The sequence below is a fragment of the Micromesistius poutassou genome, assembly GCF_964030765.1.
Source record: "Micromesistius poutassou genome assembly, chromosome: 13".
Taxonomy (NCBI): Eukaryota; Metazoa; Chordata; class Actinopteri; order Gadiformes; family Gadidae; genus Micromesistius; species Micromesistius poutassou.
In genome coordinates this window covers 15589971-15613464 of record NC_140283.1, presented here as the reverse complement: position 1 = coordinate 15613464, position 23494 = coordinate 15589971, and the positions used below count along the sequence as shown (strand labels likewise).

The 23494-nt window shown below is 45.8% G+C and overlaps 1 protein-coding gene across 5 annotated transcripts; it reads right to left on the bottom strand.

The window, feature by feature from the left end:
* Window positions 1–2049: 2049 nt before the first annotated feature.
* hmg20a (high mobility group 20A) lies at window positions 2050–17004 on the bottom strand (the record flags this gene model as incomplete). 5 transcript variants are annotated; one of them, XM_084476855.1, is made up of 9 exons in its annotated part: window positions 16922–17004; window positions 15194–15283; window positions 12999–13205; window positions 11430–11562; window positions 10754–10791; window positions 9427–9502; window positions 8490–8705; window positions 3097–3229; window positions 2050–2473 (listed from the first exon to the last, which is right to left on the bottom strand). In XM_084476855.1, exons 2-9 carry the CDS (start codon window positions 15257–15259, stop codon window positions 2470–2472), a joined length of 873 nt encoding a protein of 290 aa, XP_084332981.1. In that variant the 5' UTR covers window positions 15260–15283; window positions 16922–17004. The 5 variants fall into 5 exon arrangements, with proteins under 5 accessions (XP_084332981.1, XP_084332983.1, XP_084332982.1 ...); XM_084476857.1 differs by having other exon boundaries at window positions 9427–9499; XM_084476856.1 differs by lacking the exon at window positions 2050–2473 and having other exon boundaries at window positions 3093–3229.
* Window positions 17005–23494: the final 6490 nt, after the last annotated feature.

The following is a 23494-nucleotide window of genomic DNA, read 5'->3' as shown; positions in this document are numbered from 1 at the left end:
GTGTTAAGATGAGGCCCAATCTTAAGAGTGATGTATATTGTATCCTACAATATACATCACTTTGGATTGGGCCTCAATGACATGCCCTCAATTTGTAGGCATGTCTTTCCATTCTGTGTTGTTTGTTGATTATTTTTTCCTAGACCTATACAGTATAAACATCATCATTGCTTTTATTATGGGTAATAAAAAAAAGGAGCAGCAGTTTACGAATGACAGGAAAGCCGACAGGAGTCACCAGACATGGAATGACATGAAATTGCTCATGCCTGACAATAAAACATAGACATATTGCTCACTCTCCGAGTTATGTTTTGCTATCAGTTAAAATAAAGAAAGACATGTAGACTATACAACACCCCCCCCCCCCCCCCCCCTCCTTCTCTGTGCCACAGGACAGAGATCACGGACTTAATGGCCTTAATCTGTTTCTATTTGTAGGTTTTGATGCGGCTCTTGACGTGTGAGGTAATTATCCTGTAACATACACACGCACATCTGAAGACAGCCCATCCTGCAGTGTGTTCATGTTAACGAGTGGGTGGGGTGGAGTGCAGCGGGGCAGGAAGTGAGTGCAACGGGACAGGAAGTGAAGGTCAGCAAGGTAGTTTGAGGGGCAGGGCTCATCCTCTCTGACGCATCCATTCTTCCCTGCTGGGCTCCGGGTCTGATGCTCTCCCGGTGTGGAGGCGGGGCTCTGCTGTCTCACCCTCTGATGTCATGGCAACCCGGCCGTGGGTCACCGCCGAGAAGATACCAGAAGGAGGCAGACAAGGCCATATAAGGGTGTGCATGAGTTTGTGTGCATGTGTGAGTTTGTGTGTGTGTGTGTGTGTGTGTGTGTCTCCAGACGGACGGACATGAATGCTGATTTAATTTAATCTCTGAAGGGCCTTGTTAAATGTCTCATATGAACCAACTTTGATTACTGCCTGGATAAGACTACTAAACATTTATTTCGGTCTGCATCAAAGCAAGACGCGGATGCTCATCTCATTGCATAAACATAAACACATAAATAGAAGGTTCCAGAGGTTTCAACTGAACACTCAGGTGAACTGCTGGATACAGAGGCATTCATTATTGGTCTTCAGATCTGCTAACTACAAGGTTGAACAGCTCAAACCTTTACATTTCCTGTATTTTATGTATTTAACTTAGCAGTACAGTACAACCTGTACTGCTAATGCAAATAACAGTTGGAAATTAGTATGTATACTTTGTCTGGAGTGAAGTTGTGTGACTGTTCCACGATTCAATGGGGGTCATATTGTGTTAATAGATTGTGGGCGATAACGTGGGTGTATATTGTCAACACTGGACAGGAAGTGGCAGCTGGCAGAGCTAATGGGCATGAGTGAAACAGGAAACAGGAAAGGGTCATTATATCCAAATGGCTCAACTGTTATGGCCCTTTTCAATGATCTATTAGTTTACCCTCAATGTGGAGTTGTGCCAACTGTTACTTTACTAAATCTAGCAGATGTGTGATACTATTATGTGAACAATTATGAATTACGATTCATTGTTTGTATAATATTTGGCATATTTTTAAGCAAATCTGTCCATCCATTTTCCTGCAAGCACACATTCTCCCCATCCGTTGTCAGCTGTCCAGTGAACATTGATTCCTGACCCCAAGTCAGACCCAGCTGCTTGATCAGCATACTCAATTTCAATCGTTTGGAAGTCTCTTGGCTACAGCAACACACAAGCATGTGCACACACACACACACACACACACAGATCAGGAACAGATGTCTTGATGAATTCCAAGCAGAGTGACTTTAAGATAGTAATCTCAATAGTATAGTGATGTAATAACACGATTAATGTTTTTACATATTAAAACTGGCATTGAGGGATTTAAAACACATCTAGGTGTTAAAAGAAAAGTTAAATTATTTGCGGAAAAATAAATGTTTGTCTTCTGTCACACACACACACTCACATTAATGTCACTAATATTGAATATTTCCAGTCTCTCACAGGGATCATTAATCAGAACCAGAAGTGCTAGCGCATTTTGTAAATGTGTTTATTGGAAAAACTTCTCTTTTCCTCCACAAATAAGAAAAAAAAAGACCTGGCACGAGTTAATTTTTGTAAAGGCCATGACAATAGCTAGACAAAATGTTGTTTTCCTTATATGACGAAATACAAAACCACTGAGAAATGTTCTTACATAGCACACAACATATAATATGATAAAATGACTAAATATTGCAGTGAACACATTGAAACACTTAAGACAACATGACAGAAGCAAAACCTCCAAAGTAAAAATAACAGTGTAATCCCCTTACAAGTTTGGAAATTTCAATCGTATAAAAACAACAAACCTTAAATGTAATAGGCATGAAATAAATACATCACAACAACTATGTCTGAAGAAAAGGATGAGAATGACGAAACACCAGCTTTACTCCTGGTCCCCAAAAGTACCTCCACGTCTGTGAAATGGTCCAATTATCTAGGTGTCACAGAAAACAATGTGTTACTTCACTGGTCATGCTCTGACACATTTGTCACAGTAGAAGCCAAACTGCTAAAAGGAGAGTGCAGAGGCTGGCTTAGGGTGTTTGAATTCCAGCCTGTAGGTTGTTGGTTCAATCTCCAATATCCGCTGCTAACCTTTAGGCAATGTACCCAAGATGCCCTACCCCTACCTGCTCTTTTAAGACATGTATCTGAATCATCTGTGAATTGGCTCAATGACTAAATTAGGGAAATAAATAAAGTTTGAACAAAGCAAAAATAATGGAACGCGACTTAAAAAGTTGTGATGAAATGTGTGTGTCATATTTCAAGGGTTGTTTTACTTCAGGTTTGACCTGTGTTAACCTCAAAGTTACATCTAGCACACACAGCTCTCTCCATTCCAGATCACAGGCAGTGGCTCTCAGACTTTAGAAGTCCAATATATAATACGCTTCCCCTTTTTACACATCGTTTGAACCAGCCACCAGCATCTACCGGTAGAATAAAGGTCCCAGTGGACGAATCCACATCGCATCACACCAGTTAGTTGCTGCTAGCCCCTGTGTGGGGGCCCCGACCCCTACGACCCCACTGGCGTGTAGAAGAGGTCTTTACCTGTCCAGGCGGTTGACCACGTCTCGGACCGTGTTGATGAGGCCCTCGTGCTCCTGGGGGTTGCTGACCACGATGCTGTGGAGCTTCTTCATGTAGGAGTCCACCGAGTCCAGGGTGGGGGTCTCTCCACTGCCTGGGGAGGGCAAACGCACGCTAGCCGTTAGCAAGCACAAGACTAGCCATTAGCAAAACTAGCCAAACTGCAAACATAGCCTAGCTGTCCGAATAACCCAAAGCTAGCCGTTAGCAAACCCAAAGCTAGCCAATAGCAAACTCAAAGCTAGCCGTTAGCAACCCCAAAGTTAGCCGTTAGCAACCCCAAAGTTAGCCGTTAGCAACCCCAAAGCTAGCCGTTAGCAACCCCAAAGCTAGCCGTTAGCAAACTCAAAGTTAGCCGTTAGCATCCCCAAAGTATGCCGTTAGCAACCCCAAAGTTAGCCGTTAGCAACCCCAAAGCTAGCCGTTAGCAAACCCAAAGTTAGCCGTTAGCAAACTCAAAGCTAGCCATTAGAAAACCCAAAGTTAGCCGTTAGCAAACTCAAAGTTAGCCGTTAGCAAACTCAAAGTTAGCCGTTAGCAAACCCAAAGTTAGCCGTTAGCAACCCCAAAGTTAGCCGTTAGCAACCCCAAAGTTAGCCGTTAGCAAAACCAAAGCTATCCATTAGCAAAGAAAAGCTTGCCGTAAGCGAAGGACGACATCAAAGGGTCGGAAGAGGATTCAAGGTTATTCATCCATATCGACAAATATACACAACGAGGGAATTACTTTGGACAGAGACTGGCTCTACTGAAAATGTAGCATGTAACTCAACATATTAGTGGTGTTGGATGGAATACCAAAACTCAGATACTGTTAACAACATAAAAGGCTATTAAAGTCGTTTGGCATATCAACACATCAAAAAAGCGATCAACCTTTATCCACGGTATTGGATATTAAAGAAAAGCTTTTTTGATATAAAGAGACGTTAAATGGCCCCCGAAACAGAAAATGGGTGGTACGTCAAAACCCATGCAGCGGGTACTTTAATGTACTCACACTGATGAGACCTGCATTCACAGCCTGGGTTTAGAGTGCTGCCTAAAAGTGCCTCGAGTTTTGGCCTCAAATTGGTGCCGTAAGCAAAAGAAATCGGCCTATTAGTCTGTGAGAGCGCCAGGATCACCATGACAACAAGGCTCACAGCGGTAGGTTTTATTACATCCTTGTATCCGGCTCCCACATCTCTCTGAAACAGCATAATTACCGAAATAAAAGGTAGGCAAGCCTCTGAAGTAGAAAAGTTTTGCACCAAGGTTGCGTTAAAGCATCCTCCTGGCCTGGGAAATCCTAAAGGCCAAGGTCTTGAGGAATTAAGGAGTTTGTGTTGGATAGCACTGTACCAGAAAGGCATTACATCTGATATCAGTGTTTGAAATGTTAATCAAACAATACGTCGCTACAACAGCTTGACACTATTTATATGCGTTGTGTGAGCCTGGCAAGAACAGAACATGGGTATGGGACTCTTGGTCCAGTGTGGCAGGTAAAAAATAACTAGGGCTAGTCCCCCCTCCCCTCTAGTAACCCTCACCCAAAGCCTTAGTCCCTTTTACCCCTAGCCCTTGTCCACCTCCCTCCAGTCCCTCACCCCCCCCCCCCCCCCCTCCAGTCCCCATCACCCCCAGCCCCCTCACCCTCACTCTCCTCCCCTTCAGTCCCCCTCACCCCCAGCCCTAGTCCCTCTCATCCAGTCCCCCTAACCCTCAGACTCCTCCCCCCCTCACCCCCAGTCCCCTCCCTCCCATTCCTAGTCCTCTCCTCCTCACCCTCACACTCATACCATGCCCCCAACCCTCCAGTCCCCTTCACCCTTTCAGTCTCCCTCACCCTGCAGTCCCCCTCACCCCCAGCCTTAGTTTCCCTCACTCTCCACCCTTTGGCCCCCGGCCTTAGGCCCAGTCCAATTTCTCTCCCCTTAACAAGAACACGTGCTTTGCTACCCTTAGCTGCAAGTCAGCTCCTGAGCTGGCTAGTGTTCAAGGGTAGATTTTAAAGTCTGTGTTGCAGGTTTTTTTTCAAACGCATTTGGTAATCATTTAGGTAAACATTTAAACGGTTATCCATTGTATTTAATGTTGTTGGGTTTCACAAAACTGAATTTAATACGAAAAAGAAAGTACGATTTTAGCGGTTTGCAATTGATTCTCAGTTCCCCCACAATGCATTGCATGACGTCACGTTGGGGAGACGACAGACTGAGCCCCATTGAGACCCTTGAGAGTAGAGACTAGTAAGAGAGTGTTCAGCAGTACAGATAAATAGATAAATACATTACAGTAGGCTACAAGACCACACAGAACAAGGGAGACAACAAGTCTGACTGGACATACACAAAAGACATCACATTAAAACTAGACACATGCGTTGATAGATGGATATAGATAAATATGTTATATATAAATATTAGTAGCATAGTAGTATATTAGTAGCGAGCCAGTCCTGTGCGCGTATGCAAATTAGCCATGTGCGCCAAACAGAAGAAGGACGTAATGTTGAGAAGTCATACTAAAAACAGATAGCAAGCGAAAGCTAAACCAGAGTGTATCACTCACACACTTTGGGTCCATTCTAAATTAAGGTAAGAGGCTATTTAAAATCTTTGCAGTGACTGAATGTTGATGATAGAACTGATTGTTGTGCATAAGATGAGTGTGTGCGACTGTGCGTTGTGTCCTTTCCGGCTTCGCACTACTGCATTAGTTGTGGTTAGTTGTGGTTGGTTGAGGTCTTAGTAAAGCAGCCTAGCCTTGGAGTTGGAGAGTGATTGTGTACGTGCGTGCGAGAGCGAGAGAAATGTGCTTTGTGTATGTGTGTGTCAATTATGTATCTGTCTGATCATATTTGCTGTAGATGGATGGTTAAATAATGTCGCACGATCAGTCATACTGCAGGCTCTCATTTTCAAGTTCACTGATTGCATGTCTGATAGGCTATATACCTGGCATTTATTCAGTTGATTGCTCTTCTAAATGCACCAGATTGATGCCAATTATTGTCGTGTTTGCATTGTAATGCACATCTTTGCTTCTCCTTGTTATAAAACAAATTGCATCGAAACAACTTTAGGCAATGCAGCCTCCTATGTCAGTGTTGCCTTACGAATACTATAGCATATCGGTTTATCAAAATTGTTAAGCGTGTGCGTGTGTGTTGTCATGTAGGCTATAGACTGATTGTCTTGGCTTGCATCAATGAAATATTGTAATGTTATAGGCCTACTGCATATTGAGGAATGTAGATCGGTATTAAGCAACAATCGGGAGATGGGGAGCCCACGATTATTGACGGGTATTTCGCACACTGGGTAAAAGCTTAGAAATAAACACTAGGCAAAGATGTTACTGGAGCTAATAGGCTACCATCAAAACGTGGAATAACTAATCAGAAATGTGATTATAACGTCGGGGGGAAGATTTAATTAGGGATTATCTGGGGGGTAATCTCACAGGTGGGACTGGCAATTTAGCCCATAGCTAGCATCATACCTTCTATTTCTAGATCTTCTGACTGAGTACCGGTACGTATCTGAACTAACAACATAATCACCGTCACTAGATATAAAGAAAACATTGACTTTCACTCTGTGCTATTCACTGAGTCAAAAAAAAGTGTTGTTATTGTATGCACTGCTGTTCATAGACTAGCTCCAGCGCTCGTTGCTGCGTTGCTAAATGATAGCAACTCTCTACTCATTCTCCTCTGACCATGCATTTAATTGGCTTTGACGGCCATCAGTTCTCGGCAATTCCTCATTCGCCCTCTCACGTCTGACAGGTTCGAAATTATACGGTTGTGGGCCATCATACATGTAATTTGTGGTTCTTGCCACCTCTTCCTCATCCCAGATGCCCTAGTTCTAGTACTAGGCTGAGGCTAACTTCCACCACGTCTCCCCAACGTGACGTCATCGCCAAGTAGCGGTAGAAAACACCCGTTACTACCAAAAACGACAAAAACTGGACTTTAAAGCTATTTTGGAGACATTTTATTAATGATATACTTATTTTGAGTGCTTTATGTACCCATTAATCTAAACTTCCGGTTAACCTGCAACATGGGCTTTAAGGGCACTTCCCCTTGCTCCCCTAAGTATTGAGATACCCTACCCCTTCATGGGAATGTGCAAAATCTAGGGGGCTCAAATCTAGGGGAAGAGGGAGAATTGGGACAGGGCCTTATGGTGCATTTCCACTGGCGGATACACTTCGGACCCAACACGCCTCAGCCCAGTAGTGAGGGTGCGGTATAGCCCAGCTCGCGTTTCCACCGCTGCCAGTACCCTTATGGTAGGGCGGGGTTTAAGCCGGACGGCGATAGCCACGGCAGCTACGTAAGCATCGTGATATCATAGCAGCCCGACACAGTGTAGCCTGCTAATAAATCCAAGGAAAAAGAAGAACGCACACAATGAACAAAGAGCAACAATGTAGGACGTCCAAGAAGGACTGCAAACTATTGCGAAACATTTTCTTCAATAAACGAAGCTTTCGCCGTTGTCCAGAAATACCTTGCGGGTACTGTGTTGGTTTATTATCCCCCTGTCGCACGGAAGGGACGATTTTGTCGACCAATCAACGGACGGCGCGTGTAGCTCAAACCTGCCGGCACCCTTTCAGGCGACTCAGTACCCCAACGGAGGGGTACGGCTCAATACGGCTAAGTCCGGGTCACGCCCACTTTTGGCGGTGGATACGCCACCCGTGCCGCACCTTTGCAGACTGAACCGACCCGCACCCTGCGGTGGAAATGTGCCACTAGTCTCCCTCACCCCCCCAACCCTTCGGCCCCCGGCCTTAGTCTCCCTCACCCCCCCCCACCCTTCGGCCCCCGGCCTTAGTCTCCCTCACCCCCCCCACCCTTCAGCCCCCGGCCTTAGTCTCCCTCACCCCCCCCACCCTTTGGCCCCCGGCCTTAGTCTCCCTCACCCCCCCACCCTTCGGCCCCCGGCCTTAGTCTCCCTCACCCCCCCAACCCTTCGGCCCCCGGCCTTAGTCTCCCTCACCCCCCCCCACCCTTCGGCCCCCGGCCTTAGTCTCCCTCACCCCCCCACCCTTCAGCCCCCGGCCTTAGTCTCCCTCACCCCCCCCACCCTTCGGCCCCCGGCCTTAGTCTCCCTCACCCCCCCACCCTTCGGCCCCCGGCCTTAGTCTCCCTCACCCCCCCACCCTTCGGCCCCCGGCCTTAGTCTCCCTCACCCCCCCAACCCTTCGGCCCCCGGCCTTAGTCTCCCTCACCCCCCCAACCCTTCGGCCCCCGGCATTAGTCTCCCTCACCCCCCCAACCCTTCGGCCCCCGGCATTAGTCTCCCTCACCCCCCCACCCTTCGGCCCCCGGCCTTAGTCTCCCTCACCGGGCAGTGGGACGGAGGAGAAGCTGGCGGCGAGCGCCTGCCGCAGGGTGTCCAGGTGCTGCTGCAGGAGGCCGTTGCGCCCGCGCTCCTGCATGACGTCGCCCTCCAGCCGCTCCACCGCGCCGCGCATGTTCTCCACGTGCTTCTGCAGCGCCGCGTTGCGCTCCTCGAACTCCATGTTGGTCTTCCGCAGCCCCCGCATCTCCGCCTCGCGGGCTGGGGGGGGGTGTTACAGAGAGCCGCTTTGAAAATCTGCCTCTTATGACATCACAAGTGGGCGTGTCCACCTAGATGTGTGCTGGATAGACTGAGACAGTAGACAGTCCACAGGGTAGGCTGGTAGACTGATCTATCCAACACATCTAGGTGGACACGCCCACTTGTGCCCGCTGATTTTCAAAACAGCTTGTAACGGCTAATCACACTCACACCTGGTGGTATAACATGGGACCTTTAGCGCGCGCTTGCGTGCAACAGACATGCAGAACTTTGGGTCAGTGTTCTACAATGCATGTTAATAAACGGGGTCAATGACTTGGTGTTAAGCCAATCATTAATAACGGTTAACCATAAACTCATGTTAAGTAAATACTGTAAGTGATTCAGCGATTAATTGGTTAGATTAAGCCAATTGATTAATTCCCTGGAGCATAATATGACGTGGAGAACTCGATCATCAGTCAATGTGCGTAGTCATGTAAACACCTTGAATGGATTACGGTCGGTGAATCAATTCTGCAAATGCACGACAAAAGGTCTGAGATACTTGTCACCAACCGTTTTTGGGAGTGAGTGACTAAGTGAGCGAGTGGGTCAGAAGACTTCTAAAACTCTGGCAGAATACCTGAAACAGTGGTTTAGCCAATTCCGCCCCCTACCAACAGCATGCACCGTACTACCCGGAAGGCAGCTAGCCGTGCGTTCAGGTTCCCCTTACCTTTGCTGTGGTTGAGGAACTCTTCTGTGAAGATGGGGATGTCAAACACGGACCTCTCCTTCCCCTCCACGTCCTTCTGGGGGCAGAGACAGAGAATGGGTTTTAAAGGGGTGGGGGGGGGAACAAGACCTGAAGGTGTAACCGGCTACATGGTTGTTTGGTTGATTTGGTTCATTGAGGAAGGCCTGATGATCACTTGATGGACTATAGTTACAACACCAGCCATCATTGATATTCCTATTCGCAGAAGCCTGTTTTTAGCAGAGGGCAGAGGAAGGGATTGATGCCAAAAAATGTTTTGAATCCGATCCCTCTGGCATTAATACCTTCTAAACATACAAATTATGCATTTAGACAAAGTGCAATTCAGCTGAATAAATAGCTGCTTCTTCACAAGAGAACACATAACCATATACATTTTTTAAACGGCTGTGTTCTCCTTCCCACTTGGCCTCAAAACAAACATTTCCGAGCCAACGTTCCCAAAGGAATACAAAGAAACACCAAGCCACCGCTCGCCGTAACCCTCCACAGTTAAAAAAAACAATTTTCAGAAACCTTAATTACAACACTTGATCCTGAGCAAACACACCGCCGCAAAGAGGATTAGAGCAACTTCAGCGCTGAAACAATGATTTGTTGAGCGAGGATGAATACGAAGTCTGACTCTGGCAAATGCACTGCAGGTTTATAAGGAGGCACTCAATTTAACACAGGCACTTTTCTGTAAAGTTAAATAAAGGCATTGCTAAGAGTGGTACCGCATTGGGATTCAAACTTTATGAAAAATCGAAGGTGACTTGAGGGTTTCCACTGTGAGTTTGATTCATTCAATACATTCTGGGGGTGTGAAATTAGATTGCCAAGATATCAAAATGGTTGCAGAACTGAAGGGCCAGGAAGCAACGGCAGAAAATGCAATTGTGAAGCGGAACCAACAGTATATTCCTGCAGTAGAGGATGCTGCAGCTTCAGTAGTAATTGGGTGGAATACACTTTGAAACTTTTAGTTATTTGGACAAAAGCTGCATTTCAATCGATAAAAGTGTCCTAGGAATGCTGTCCTGAGACAGCAGCCTCCTTATTTGAAAGAACATACTATCGACAAAGACCACAGAGTCGGGGACCTCTTAGCATTGTGTTTCACCATAGCGTTACAACACGGTGTCAGCCTCACATTCCCTATTGAGTTGTATGGAGTAGTAGCACAGCAGGCAGGGTAGTGTAGTAGACATGCTAGCGACCATCAATGAAACTCCAAGGGTCTCCGGCCTCCGGTCTCACACTAAGAATGAAGTCACTCGAGGAGTGAGCGGAGATAACTCACCTCATGATGGTTGTCGTTGGTGACCTGGTGTCCGCCCTCTGAGAGGCAGAGAAACACAAGTTCTTGGTCAGTGCAACACACCTATACAGCCATGTTGGCCTGGGGGAGAGGAAGCTGCTGGAGTATCAAGCCTTAAAATGTAAATGTAAATCGTATTTTATTCCATCAATGTAACCACAGCTCCAACAATGTAGCAACAGCCCATTCATAGATATATATGTAAATGATATCCCGTATTTTCATTTAACTTTATTCTACTACTCTCCAGACCCCAGTAGCTTGTTATCTTATCCATTTATGTTTGTTGACCTTCTGCCTTGACCTGCACCGTTTACAGTTCTGTAAACGGCTGCTTAAACACCTTATTTACCTCCAGGGAATCATAAAGTCTTATCTTATCCCAAGTGCTCCCGAAGCCCACATCACACTCCTCCACGGAGCTTGTGTACGCAGATCCTTCCAGAGCTTAGCACAGCCTCACAATTAGGACCTTTGTTTTTGGGTACGCTATACCGCCCCCTGGTGTACACGTTAACGTGGACGTGTAAACGCTGGCTGCTCGGCAGAGATCAACGTCTTGACTCTACATGCGGCTCTTCTCGAACGCGGGGTTCTCAGAAGAGTGAGTACAGCCTGCGGAGGAGGAGGAGGAAGAGGACATAATCAAAGGTCCTACCTGTTCGGTGCCTCTTGCCCTTCTGCTTCTCCTGCACCTTGCGGGTGAAGTGCTTGTACGCCTCCGTCTTCTGGTACTTCTCCAGCTCCCGCATGTAGCGCTCCTTGTCCCGCTCCGCCTCCTCCAGGTAACTCTGAGGAGGAGGGGGAGGAAGGAAGGAGGAGCACAAGGTGAGGAGAGGCATCATGCTTTATTTGAATAAGGCTCCGTATCGGTACGTTGCAATAAGGAGTGGGGGGAGAGAGAGAGAGAGAGAGAGAGAGAGAGAGAGAGAGAGAGAGAGAGAGAGAGAGAGAGAGAGAGAGAGAGAGAGAGAGAGAGAGAGAGAGAGAGAGAGAGAGAGAGAGAGAGAGAGAGAGAGAGAGAGAGAGAGAGAGAGAGAGAGAGACTACATTCAACAACGGTCACACTTTGGAAGAGAAAACGTGTTATCCAAACAGATAATGTCATTATGAAAAGGTGCTCTTATCTGTAAAACAGTGCTTCATTATACCGTTCTCACCCGACAACTAATCCCATCTACAACTAATCCAAGTACTAGTAGGCTGCTATCGTCAATGTCCGCAATGCCATTATACGTGTCATTGACAATGTGACAGGCAGTATCACGCTTTAAGTAGAACTAAGGGGGAAATCCTGGAGTAAGTGGACTTTGGAATAAAAAGCGCTCCGTTGTAGAATGAGGGTACGGTAGATACCGGCAGAGCGGCCAATTAGGTTGGCTGCACAGGAGAGGTTTCCACCCGTTGATACATTTACATATAGATTATGGCCTCCTGCATCATATCCTGTGAGTCTGTGAAAGTGATTACAAGGTGCTGTGTGGAAAGGATGTTATTTTAAAGGATTTACATGAAACTCATTGTCTCTGCATCCTGTAGCCAGGTATGAAAGAGCATCAATTAGAGGGCTATCAGCCGCATGAAGGTTGTTTGCGCGTCGCATGTTGAATATGGTTTAAACTTATTATTCCATCCGAGGACTAAAGAAGAATAACATAGGAGGAATCGGGATTGTACCTGTGCTGTAAAAATGGGGATAAATGTGGATCTTAATAGCAAATTGCTACTAGAATAATAATTGAATCAAAATGCAACCGCGGCCTTGTAAAATAATGTAAGCAAACAACATAATTACCGTTAGGTTGGACTAATTGAAAAAGCACCTCCAAGGTAACAAGGAAAATAGGCCAAAGTACTCGAGGCGAAACAAGCAAAACAAGAGACAATTAATAGAGAAACATTTGGCCAACACACTGCGAGCAACACAGATTGCTGTAGAGAGAAAAAAACAGCAATCTGTCCTCCTGCGGGACGGACAAATGATGTCTGGATTCTCGGAAGCCGGTCCACCAGATGCCAGGCCTTGCGTTGTAGCGTACAAAAACGACCCAAATATTTGCAGACTCACTGAACGCAACTCTGCCAAACCCGATTCCCACGCGTCGACAATACCGCAACAACAACAAAAAGGCAAGCAAAACAAAACAAGAGAAATAACGAAACAAAGAAAAAGTCCCAAACGTTCCCCTTGCTCCCTCCACCGCTCTTCCCTCTCCCCCCCCCTCACCTGCTTGTCCTCGGGGGGCAGCTTGCTCCACTCGTTCCCCAGCATGCGGGTGATCTCCGGAAAGGGCACGTCGGGCCGCTCGGCCCGGAGCTGCTCCCGCCGGTCGTTCATGAAGCGCACGTAGCCCGTGAGCGGCGCCTTGGGGGCGTTGCTGTCCTTCAGGGGCTTCTTCCGCTTGGCCTTGGTCCAACTGCCGCGCCGGGGCTTCTGCAGTGGGGAGAATCGGGGGAAGGGAGGGGGAGGAGGCAGACGTTCTTAAAAAAGGAAGCTGGGAAGGAGCGTTAGGCATATCTGCAGTGGGCATACCTGGGCATACGGGCAGTAGAGCTAGGCAGGAGAGATAGGGCTACCTGCAGTAGGCACACCTGGGAATACCTGCAGTAGACTGTCTGGGCACACCTGCAGCAGAGCTAGGCTGAAGAGCTAGGCATACCTGCAGTCGGCCTACCTTGGCATACCTGCAGTAGAGCTAGGCATACCTGCAGTAGAGCTAGGCATACCTGCAGTAGAGCTAGGCATACCTGCAGTAGAGCTAGACATACCTGCAGTAGAGCTAGACATACCTGCAGTATGTACGTAGATAGATCATGGTTTGATACATGAGATTATAGTTGCACTCTAGATGGATTTCTGTGTATTCTTTGTATTTTTTTTTTTCATCCTTTCTCAACTGTGGTACGGCACTGCATTCTGCTGTGGCACCCTCATCAGCCATCTGGGATTAATAAAATACGACCTCATTGACATTCTGATTACAGCGGTCATACTTGCCATGTGCGCAATATGAATATTTTAATACTTCATTACTTTATTGTGGCAATATCGCCCCTCGATCTATCATAAAGGACATCACCTGATCAGTCCAAAAGTGCGTTGGACAGTGAGCCGTTGCACAAAGGGGTTCTTGTTTCGCTATCTGGTGTTTACCGGCCAAACACTGATGTCACCCGACTGAGCTTTTGATGCAGGCGCATAATAAATACACAGACCATAATGCAATTAATGTGTTTAAATGACATTGTATATGAGAGACATGGCAAAATTACTTAATCTAATTGATGCTCCGGGAAATAGATAGAATTGCCTGTAATCGCAGTAGGGTGTTAAAATTAAAGTTAATCATTCAAATAATTAAGCTTGATTATGAATCTGATCGGTTGGCTTATTTGTCTTCATGTCAACATACTGAGATAGTTTTTGACAATACAAAAAATTCTAGGATGGCAAGCAGCCCCCGCTGTTCGATTCCACATAGTTCTTGGACGGCATCTTTAAGGACCTGGGGATATATAGGTCTTCTACATCGTATCACATCGCAATGACTCCATTCCGGATGTATAGAGGCATAGCAATGTTATTGATATTCTTCTTATGGTGTAGAGGTAGGTCATTGTTTAGTAATTATCATCAAATTACATTTTCATTATGGGGACACATTACTGTGTTTGAAACTGCCACAGCGTTTCTCATACAGGATGTGGCAGAACCACGTTTGAATTACCCTAAGTTATGGCATATTTTTATTGTTATAGCTAGGCAGGACGTCAGGTACCGCCATCGCTAAGAGCAAGCAAAGGTCGATCAACAAAATCACAACTCTTCTCTATTTTGGGACCACAGTGGTGGAACGAGCTCCCTGCCAATGTCAGGACCGCAGAGTTACTCACCAGCTTCCGCAAAAGACTCAAAACTCACCTGTTCAGAGATCACCTAGACTCTGCATAGCCATTCAGTCCCTTTATTTGTCTGATGTACTATTGTCTGTTGTACGTCCTGGCACTTAATGAACGCACTTAATGCATGTTGTATTCATTGTACTTAATTGTGTAGCATGTACTTAATTGTGTAGCATATGCATCTTGTGTAGCATGTACTTAATTGTGTAGCATCTGCAGTAGCTAGCTATCATTGCTGTATACGGGGAATGGGTTGGCCCGGTGATTGTTAGTACTTGCACTTGGTTCTATGAACATCTTTACTGTACCGACAGCGATATATTGTTTCACTTCTTATAACAAATGTACTTATTGTAAGTTGCTTTGGATAAAAGCGTCTGCTAAATGCCCTAAATGTAAATGTAAAAATTTTGAATTTTACTCTCGCTCTCGAGGAATCACGAAATTCCTCGCCACCAAACAATCCCATGATGCATTGTGATGAACATCATTCTGGCATCCTGTGAGTCTGCCTCTCACCTCTTCTCCATTTCTCTGGCTGCTGTTGTCGGTCGTCGCCCCAGGCGAGCCTGTCTGCTCGTCCATGACACCTCGGCCAATAGGACAGGCCTAGACACAAAATATAACAACATATCACGGTTAGCATAGGAAAGATAAGCCCACAGCGCATAGCACTAGCGTACACGTTCAGCTTTTTCTGCCAAGAGTCTGAGCGAAGTGTGGCCAACATGGACTGACAGTTGGTCAGGTGGGAGACGGAGTGAGAGAGAGTGTTGAAGTGTGGGGACAACAATGATGCCACAGGGCATGGATCCTGCCCAGATCAGCAGAATACAGAGCAGAATGGATTCTGGATTCAAAATGACTTGACCCCTGTGCCTCATCCAACCAAACCAAATCCAAGTAAATTGCCATGTCAATGATTTCTCTGATAGGAAGGAATGTATGTATTGCCATGTGCAATATGTCTAGACAAAAAATTAAAGTCCTAACTCTCCTTGGTTAATCCAAAGAGATAGTGTTAAAAATAAGCTTTCAAGAGATTTTCATGCTGAAAAAGATGTCCACAGCAGAAAACATTTTCTGTCAGAAAAGTAGGGTAGAAAAATTATTGTGATTTAATCTCTGACCTCCTCAAATACATAGGAAGACGTCATATGTAGCCAAATAAACTATGCAGAGATTAACTGGCATTAATCTCTGCATACAACTTATTCATTTAAACGTAATAACATAATAAATAGGAATAAAAAAAACGGCATAATCCATTCTAGCATCGTCAAGCATAACAAACATTTAACCATGTTGTGTTGCAGTGCCCCCCTGTGGCTAAAAGCCTATTTTACACCAGCTAGATCTATAAAATGATCGGTACATTTTGACAATATGCACCCTCGTCCAAGCGTTCTTATTCGTAAAATCACATTGCATTGTTATTGTGTGATATTATTATTACATAATATTGATATGGTGAGGGATGAAACACACGAGATATTATTGAAAAATGTCTGCTTTATTATTAGATTAGGCGAAACGTGGACTCGATGTCGATAGATGTACGTATCTACAAAAACATCCCTATTTAGGTTTGTTTTCAAATTATTATTATTTAACATAAACCAACATGATATGCAGCTGACTACATTGAATCAAGAAACCCAGCAGACAGCAGAAGCTGTTTCCATCGAGGAAACCTCACTGATGACAAACACGAGCTGATTCAGCATCACAGGAGCCATCCGTGTAACCAAGCTGTCTCTACAGTCTACGAGTCGTATACATGTCATTATACCCCCGGGGCTTTATGATCCCTGGGGCTTTATGATCCCTGGGGCTTTATGATCCCTGGGGCTTTATGATCCCGGGTGTTCAACCATGGGGCACATTAAATGAGCTGACTGGCTCTGATGCATTAGCATAATTTAGTTGTAAACAGCTGCTGTCAAGTGGGATCTGCGTGCATTTAGATCCGACTCGAAAGTTATTTTCTGGACATATCCACCGGTATCGTGTAGTATGGCTAGAAGTAAAGAAATAAACGCCAGACGTAAAAGCCTTATTACAGTTCTCGGTTAGACAGGACTCACAAGATAGCGAGCTGGTTAGCTTGTTAGCTCGCATCAAGTCCACTGCTCTGTTCTAAATCTTTAATATGGTATATGGTTTCGGTGAATTGAGGTAAAACACTGACTCATCACGCATACACATTCAACTAAAATATTCGATCGATACATGCCCACAACGAACCTTCTTAGAACCAGTGCTCCGCGGTGGAAAGGTGTAGCGTTGGGCTACCTTTCGAGGGATGTTTGCTATCAAAACAATGCGCTCCGTTCCCATAGAACCGCATCGTACAGAAGAGCAATCAATGTGGTTGCTCTGGATTGTATTGCTCGTGCAGTGTTAAGGGTCCTCAAATACATTTAGTTGACGTGAGATTATTCCGCTTATAATTCGTTCATCACATGAGGGACACTATGAGGTTTACATTAAGGTTTAAACCGCAATTAGCTCAATATGTGCATGTTGTTATAAAGCAGTGACCAATTAAAGAAAACCAATACTACGTTGAAAAAAGTGTCTTCAAATGATTCGGTGAATTGTGGCAGCAGTATCACATCGAATAAATGTGTGGATTAAATCATTACTCGTTGTTTCATAATTTGCCTATAGAGCATTATTTTCTATCTGCTCTATTTCTGTGTCCCATTCTTCTTCGACGACAAAATGTCCTAGTAAACGTTTTGCTTCTCTCTGCAGTTCACTATAGACATTACATGCTTTTTTACGATACGTTGGTCCGATTCTGACCAGGCACCAGATTGTGTATTGTGTTAGAAAATAAAAATGCATTATTTATTTTTACTCAGTATCTGTAGGCCTACATATTTCTCTGCTGGTTTTTGTTGTGCCGTATTACATGTATACATTGCATCATGGGAAAAGAGTCCTGGGACTCAAATGAGCCTATCTCTTAAGATAATAATGATTAATAATGATTGGAAGATATCCGGCTGACTTGCATGGCCCAGGAATCGGAAAGCTCTAAGCTACGTGGAGCCATCTCTGCTAATGATCATTTACAAGCTCATGTGCCCACGCCCTGTCTCCATCCCATGATCAACCATGCGGAGAGCTAACAGCCCCTGAAGGACATCAAAACAAACCCTTGTCTTGCCTCTGAATCCCGCACACTCCTGCTCGTACACAGGTCAGAGGAGGCCACTCTAACCGTCAGCAAAAGATGGCCTTAATACTATTTTACTGATTCTACCAAAACTTTCTGACATTTTCATGTGTCGAATTGAAAATAGGATGGACAATAAGTGCTGGATATGTAGAGTCTTGCATTTTGTAGTTCTTGCTAGGACTCGGACAAGCACAATACATTTTAACTCACAGCTTTTGGCAATGTCTACAATGGGAAAGGGCCGTTTTTGGATTAAGAGATTTTATGTGTTGAAAGTGAGCCTATAGGGTAGAAGATTCCACCATGCCTTGTAACAGAAGGGCTGGATAGCAGAGGCCTAATCAACCCTTTATGCAACATCTTATAACAGGGCCCTGTTGCTTGGGGCTGTTCATTAGGAACTCATGCATTTTCCATCTGTAAGTAGTTAAGCAACAGCATGACTTGCAGCAGACAAGCTTGAGACAATGCACTGGATTCGTGGAAGCTTTAATTGCTCTGATGTACACACTATGTAAAACTGGATTCCCGCTGCACAATGGCAAATATTAATTATAAAAAGTTCAGATGACATCTCCAAATGGAACAATGTCGTAGAAGGTAAGAGCGATGGGCAAGACCAAGTAGTGGACCGTTGCGAAGAGATATAAACTATCAAACTAAGATATCAAGACTGCACGTCAATGAATGAGTGCACAATGTAACAAATGCAAAACCCTTTTTGAATGAATGAATGAATGAATGAATGGAGGAATCAGTTGTCATGGACATTTCAGCCACATGGATTATATGCAGCTCCATGTACCGTCAAAACAAATGAATAAAAAGGCAACAAAAAAAACACGTCAAATGAACACTTCTCCCTAATTCATCGCCACAGTGGTGCATAAGGCGTGGCAACAGACAGGCCTACAACCAGATGGGGACAGACTCGAGGTCTGGTCAGCATCCTCCGTCTATCACAATGAAGACTCATCGCGATCCATCACTTATTACTTATGCTAGCTCTGTGCCAGGGACACTGGATGCCTCAGCCGAGTAGGCTTGTTGGAAGCCTCTGTGCGGTGGTGTGGTGCTGGGTGGGTGAGCTCCAGGGAGCTTGTTAGTGTTGACTGCCTGCTCCGTCTGATGGATTGAATGGGAAAAGCTCGTCTGAAGGGAGGGCCGAGCCAGGCTGAAGAAGAGAGGATGGTTTCTGGTGCCAGCGGTGCTTCTTGTTGTCATTATTGAAATTGGGCGGGGGGGGGGCGGGGGGGGGGGGGGGGGGGGGGGGGGGGGGGGGGTAGGGAAAATGCCGGGAATGTCAAGGTATGTTTCAGGCCAGAATGAAAGGTCAATAATGTTTCCGTGTGTAATTGTATGGGATTGTGTGTATTGTGTTTGATCAAATCCGGACAATGGTTACAAATGAGTGAATTTAGTTTGGCTTTTTGTAAATGCGTGCGCGCGCACACACACACACACACACACACACACACACACACACACACACACACACACACACACACACACACACACACACACACACACACACACACACACACACACACACACACAAAAACAAAGACACAAACACATTTTCAGAGCAGATATTTCTGAATGTGACACAACCTCCCTTGGAGGGGAAGAGTGTGGAAGGTGCCAACATGTATTAAGTCTGTATAAGCTTATCAAGCCTCCGAGTGCAAGTGTCTCTGTGTGGGGGCATATTTTAAAGTTCATGCACAATGACGAAGTGTTATACCATGTCACGATGCTCATTTTTACTGCACCAGCTGGCGATAATGACTATAAAAATTCTATAAGGAAGATCTGAACAATACAGTGATTGCAATGGGCCACTTGTGACCGTAGCATATTATAATGTCAGAGTAGTGATGAGTCATCTGCTGTTCCACACCATTTCAGCCCCCTCCTCCAACACACCACCAGATATACAGAGCCACACTGGACAATGGAGATATCATATTGATTCTGGCTATGCACATCTTTTCCAGTGCATTAGACACTATCTTTCTATCAATAAAACAATCAATCTAGCTATCCTTCCATCCACCCACCCCGACTATCTATCAATCTATCCATCTCAGATTACAATGTTGGATACAAATAATAGATTCTTTATTGTAATCAATAATTTATTCATTATTGTAATCACAAATAAATGGAGAGGTGAGGAACCGAAGGTGGGATTTCCTAACGTGGGCTTTACCAGAATGTAGGAGAGCTTGTAATGTAATACACTGGCTTTGGTTGATAGCGGTCACACTGCTTTTTCAAATGCCACTAAAGAGGAGGTGACATGTTCATTTATGAGTTAGGCATCTTGCTCGCCCAAGGGCGCCCAGAGGTTGTGGACTACAGGGGATTGAACCCAGTACCTTTTGGCTGGGAGTCGAACCGCCTAGTCCCTACGTACTTGGACATGGTCTATTTCCATGTAAAACGTGGAGTCTGTTCAACCATACCATAACCACCATAACATGTCATGTCATCAGCCAATCACGTCTAAATTCTATCCCAGAACCCGACCAAGTTCAGCCCAGCGTTTGGCAAGTGCATTTTCAAGAGCAATGTTTTTGCCCATGACCAGGGTGCTTCTACAGCTATTAAAAGAAACATGTTCGTATTCACGTTTCCCTCAGAACATGTCACCAATGGCCTAAGTGGATAGCCTGTCACCACATGTCCTTTAAAGTCGACGATGTACATGAGTCCCTGTGGTGTGGGGCCTTATGCGGTCCAGGGATTGCAGTGCATCTGTCACACCTCCATTAGACCAGCATGGGTCGTATGTCTGTGCGCGTGCATGTGCGTGTGTGCGTGCAGAAGTGTATATCGATAAGTGTACGGATGTGTGTGTGTGTGTGTGTGTGTGTGTGTGTGTGGTTTATATGCTTTCTGCCGTCAAGAATCTTAAAACAAAATATGTGTGTGTGTGTCTGTGTTTGGATATGTCTGTCTGTCTGTCTGTCTATGTGTGTGTGTGTGTGTGTGTGTCTGGATATGTGTCTCTGTCGGTGTGTGTGTGTGTGTGTGTGTGTGTGTGTGTGTGTTTGGATATGTCTGTCTGTCTGTCTGTCTGTCTGTCTGTCTGTGTGTGTGTGTGGGATCTAGAACATTGGCAGCTGAAATCAGCTGAAACTATATGTCACTTGAGGATCAGAAAAAAAGCAACGGATGTTGAACATTTTAATTGGATATTGTTTGTGTTGCGGCTAAATTGAGTTGGAAGTTTCAGCTTACCGGTTGAGCGCACATCATGCACTGGTACACAGGCTTATGGCTATTTAGATTAAGATAATCCTTGCAGATGTATTAAATATACACACACGGCACACACACACAGACACTCTCTCTCTCTCGCTCACACACTCACACATCCGGACAAACACACACACCTACACACACACACAGTCCCTCTCTTGATCTCACACAAACACACATCCACAAACACACACACATCCACACAGTCTCTCTCTTGATCTCACACACACACACACACACACACACACACACACACACACACACACACACACACACACACACACACACACACACACACACACACACACACAAATATCATGTAAGCTACAAACGCCTTCATAGAAAGTGACTTTGAGTCTTTGGTTGTCCCAAAGGTGAGGCTTTTATTCCACCTTGCTTAACTAACTGCCGCTTACATGGCCAATGCGAGCTACCTCGACCTAACTGGCGTCTTAGCCATGACTAGGGGGAACCCATGGTGTCTCACAGGACAGAGAGCCTGTTTGTCACTCTCTGCTACTTCTGGCATGTTCCTCCCTCGTCTTATGATGTTTTTTCCCCAGACTCACAGTTTGTACCACTTCCAGGCTTGTTTTTCTGTCGTTTTTTCTTACCCTTCATCGGTCTTTGCATCATCCTCCCTTTTGATCCTTTCCCTGTCCCCTCTCTCCTCCATCTCTTCTCCCCTCTCTCTTTTTTCCCCTCAATTCTCTCCTCTCTCATCCCTTCTCCCAAAAGCCTCTCCTCTCTGCTCCCCTCCCTTCTCTCCCCCCTCTCCCTCCTCCTCTCCCCCCTCCCTTCCGCTCTCGTCTCTCCTCACTTTTCTCTTCTCCCCCCCATCCTCTCCTCTCACTCCCCTCCCTCCTTCCTCGTCTCTTCTCTCCTCTTCTTTCTGACCGGACTCATGTTCTCTCTCCCCTCCTCCCGCTCATCTTCTCTCTCCCCTCCACTCCTCTCTTCTCTCCCTTTCTCCTCTCCTCTCGACCACGGTGGTGGTTTCTGTCATTCTGCGTCCGTTTTCCTCCGTTCCGCTGGTAGCGTGCCACAAGTCCCTCTGCGCTATACGGCTAGTCGGTTCGAGACGAGTTTAATTAGCGAGTCAGGGCATTAGATGCCACGTGTTTGTTTATGCCCAGGGAGGCGTTTCTGAAAAAAGCAACAAACGCAGCATCACTGCAGACAGAGCCCTCCACAGACACAACACGGTGATGGCTGTGTGGAGGAGGCTGGGCATGCCCACAAACATTAACTCATTTAAATGCAGTCGTGAGTGGCTTCAAACAGCCAAGCTCTCTTAGCCCTCTCTTATAAAGGTAGCACAGACATGCTTTATCTCCCATTACACAGGCATTGGCGGAGGACCCATACAACACACACACACACACACACGCACATGCACACGCACACAGGCACACAGACACAAACACACACACGACTATCTGCATCCAAATTCAAACACAGAACAGATGTGGCTTACAAAGCATTCCAGTAAACGTGCCCATCCACACACACACACACACCAACACACACACACACAAACACGCACGTGCACACACACATAACCCAAGCACACACACACACACACACACACACACACACATATAACACACACACCAAAACAAACATGCATGTGCACAAGCACATAACCCTAACACACACACACACACACACACACACACACACCAAAACAAACACACACACACTTGCACGTGCACAAACACATAACCCAAAACACACACACACACACACACACACACACACACACACACATGTAGAGCGCACACACACACACACACACACACACACACACACACACACACACACACACACACACACACACACACACACACACACACACACACACACACACACACACACACACACACACACACACACACACACACAACAGATGCGGGTGACCGAGGTGTCCGAGCGTCCAGCTGGTGTGTCCTTGGCGTTTCCTCTTCCTGTTGAAGTGAGAGGACTGCAGATGAGACGCTCTGCCCCTCCGCCCAGTCCTCCATCAATGGCACTCCTTTGTGGGGCTTTGATTACCGAACATGCTAATTATTGTAGCTTTATGTCGAATTGAGTGGCTAACAGTGGCAATTTACATATGGTTACAGAGGAAGGAATTGTCTCCCCGAGTCCTCCTCACTCACGTGCGCACACGTGCCACACGCACGCACGCACACGCATGCACACGCGCACGCACACACCCACGCACGTACGCACGCATGCACACACACAGGGATCATGATGATTTGACAGCACACTCCATAGCTTAATGTATTCAGCATGGTGTTGAACCAGGGAGTATTTTAATGACTGTCTGTAGCCTTATGGGCTTATAATGAGGTCGG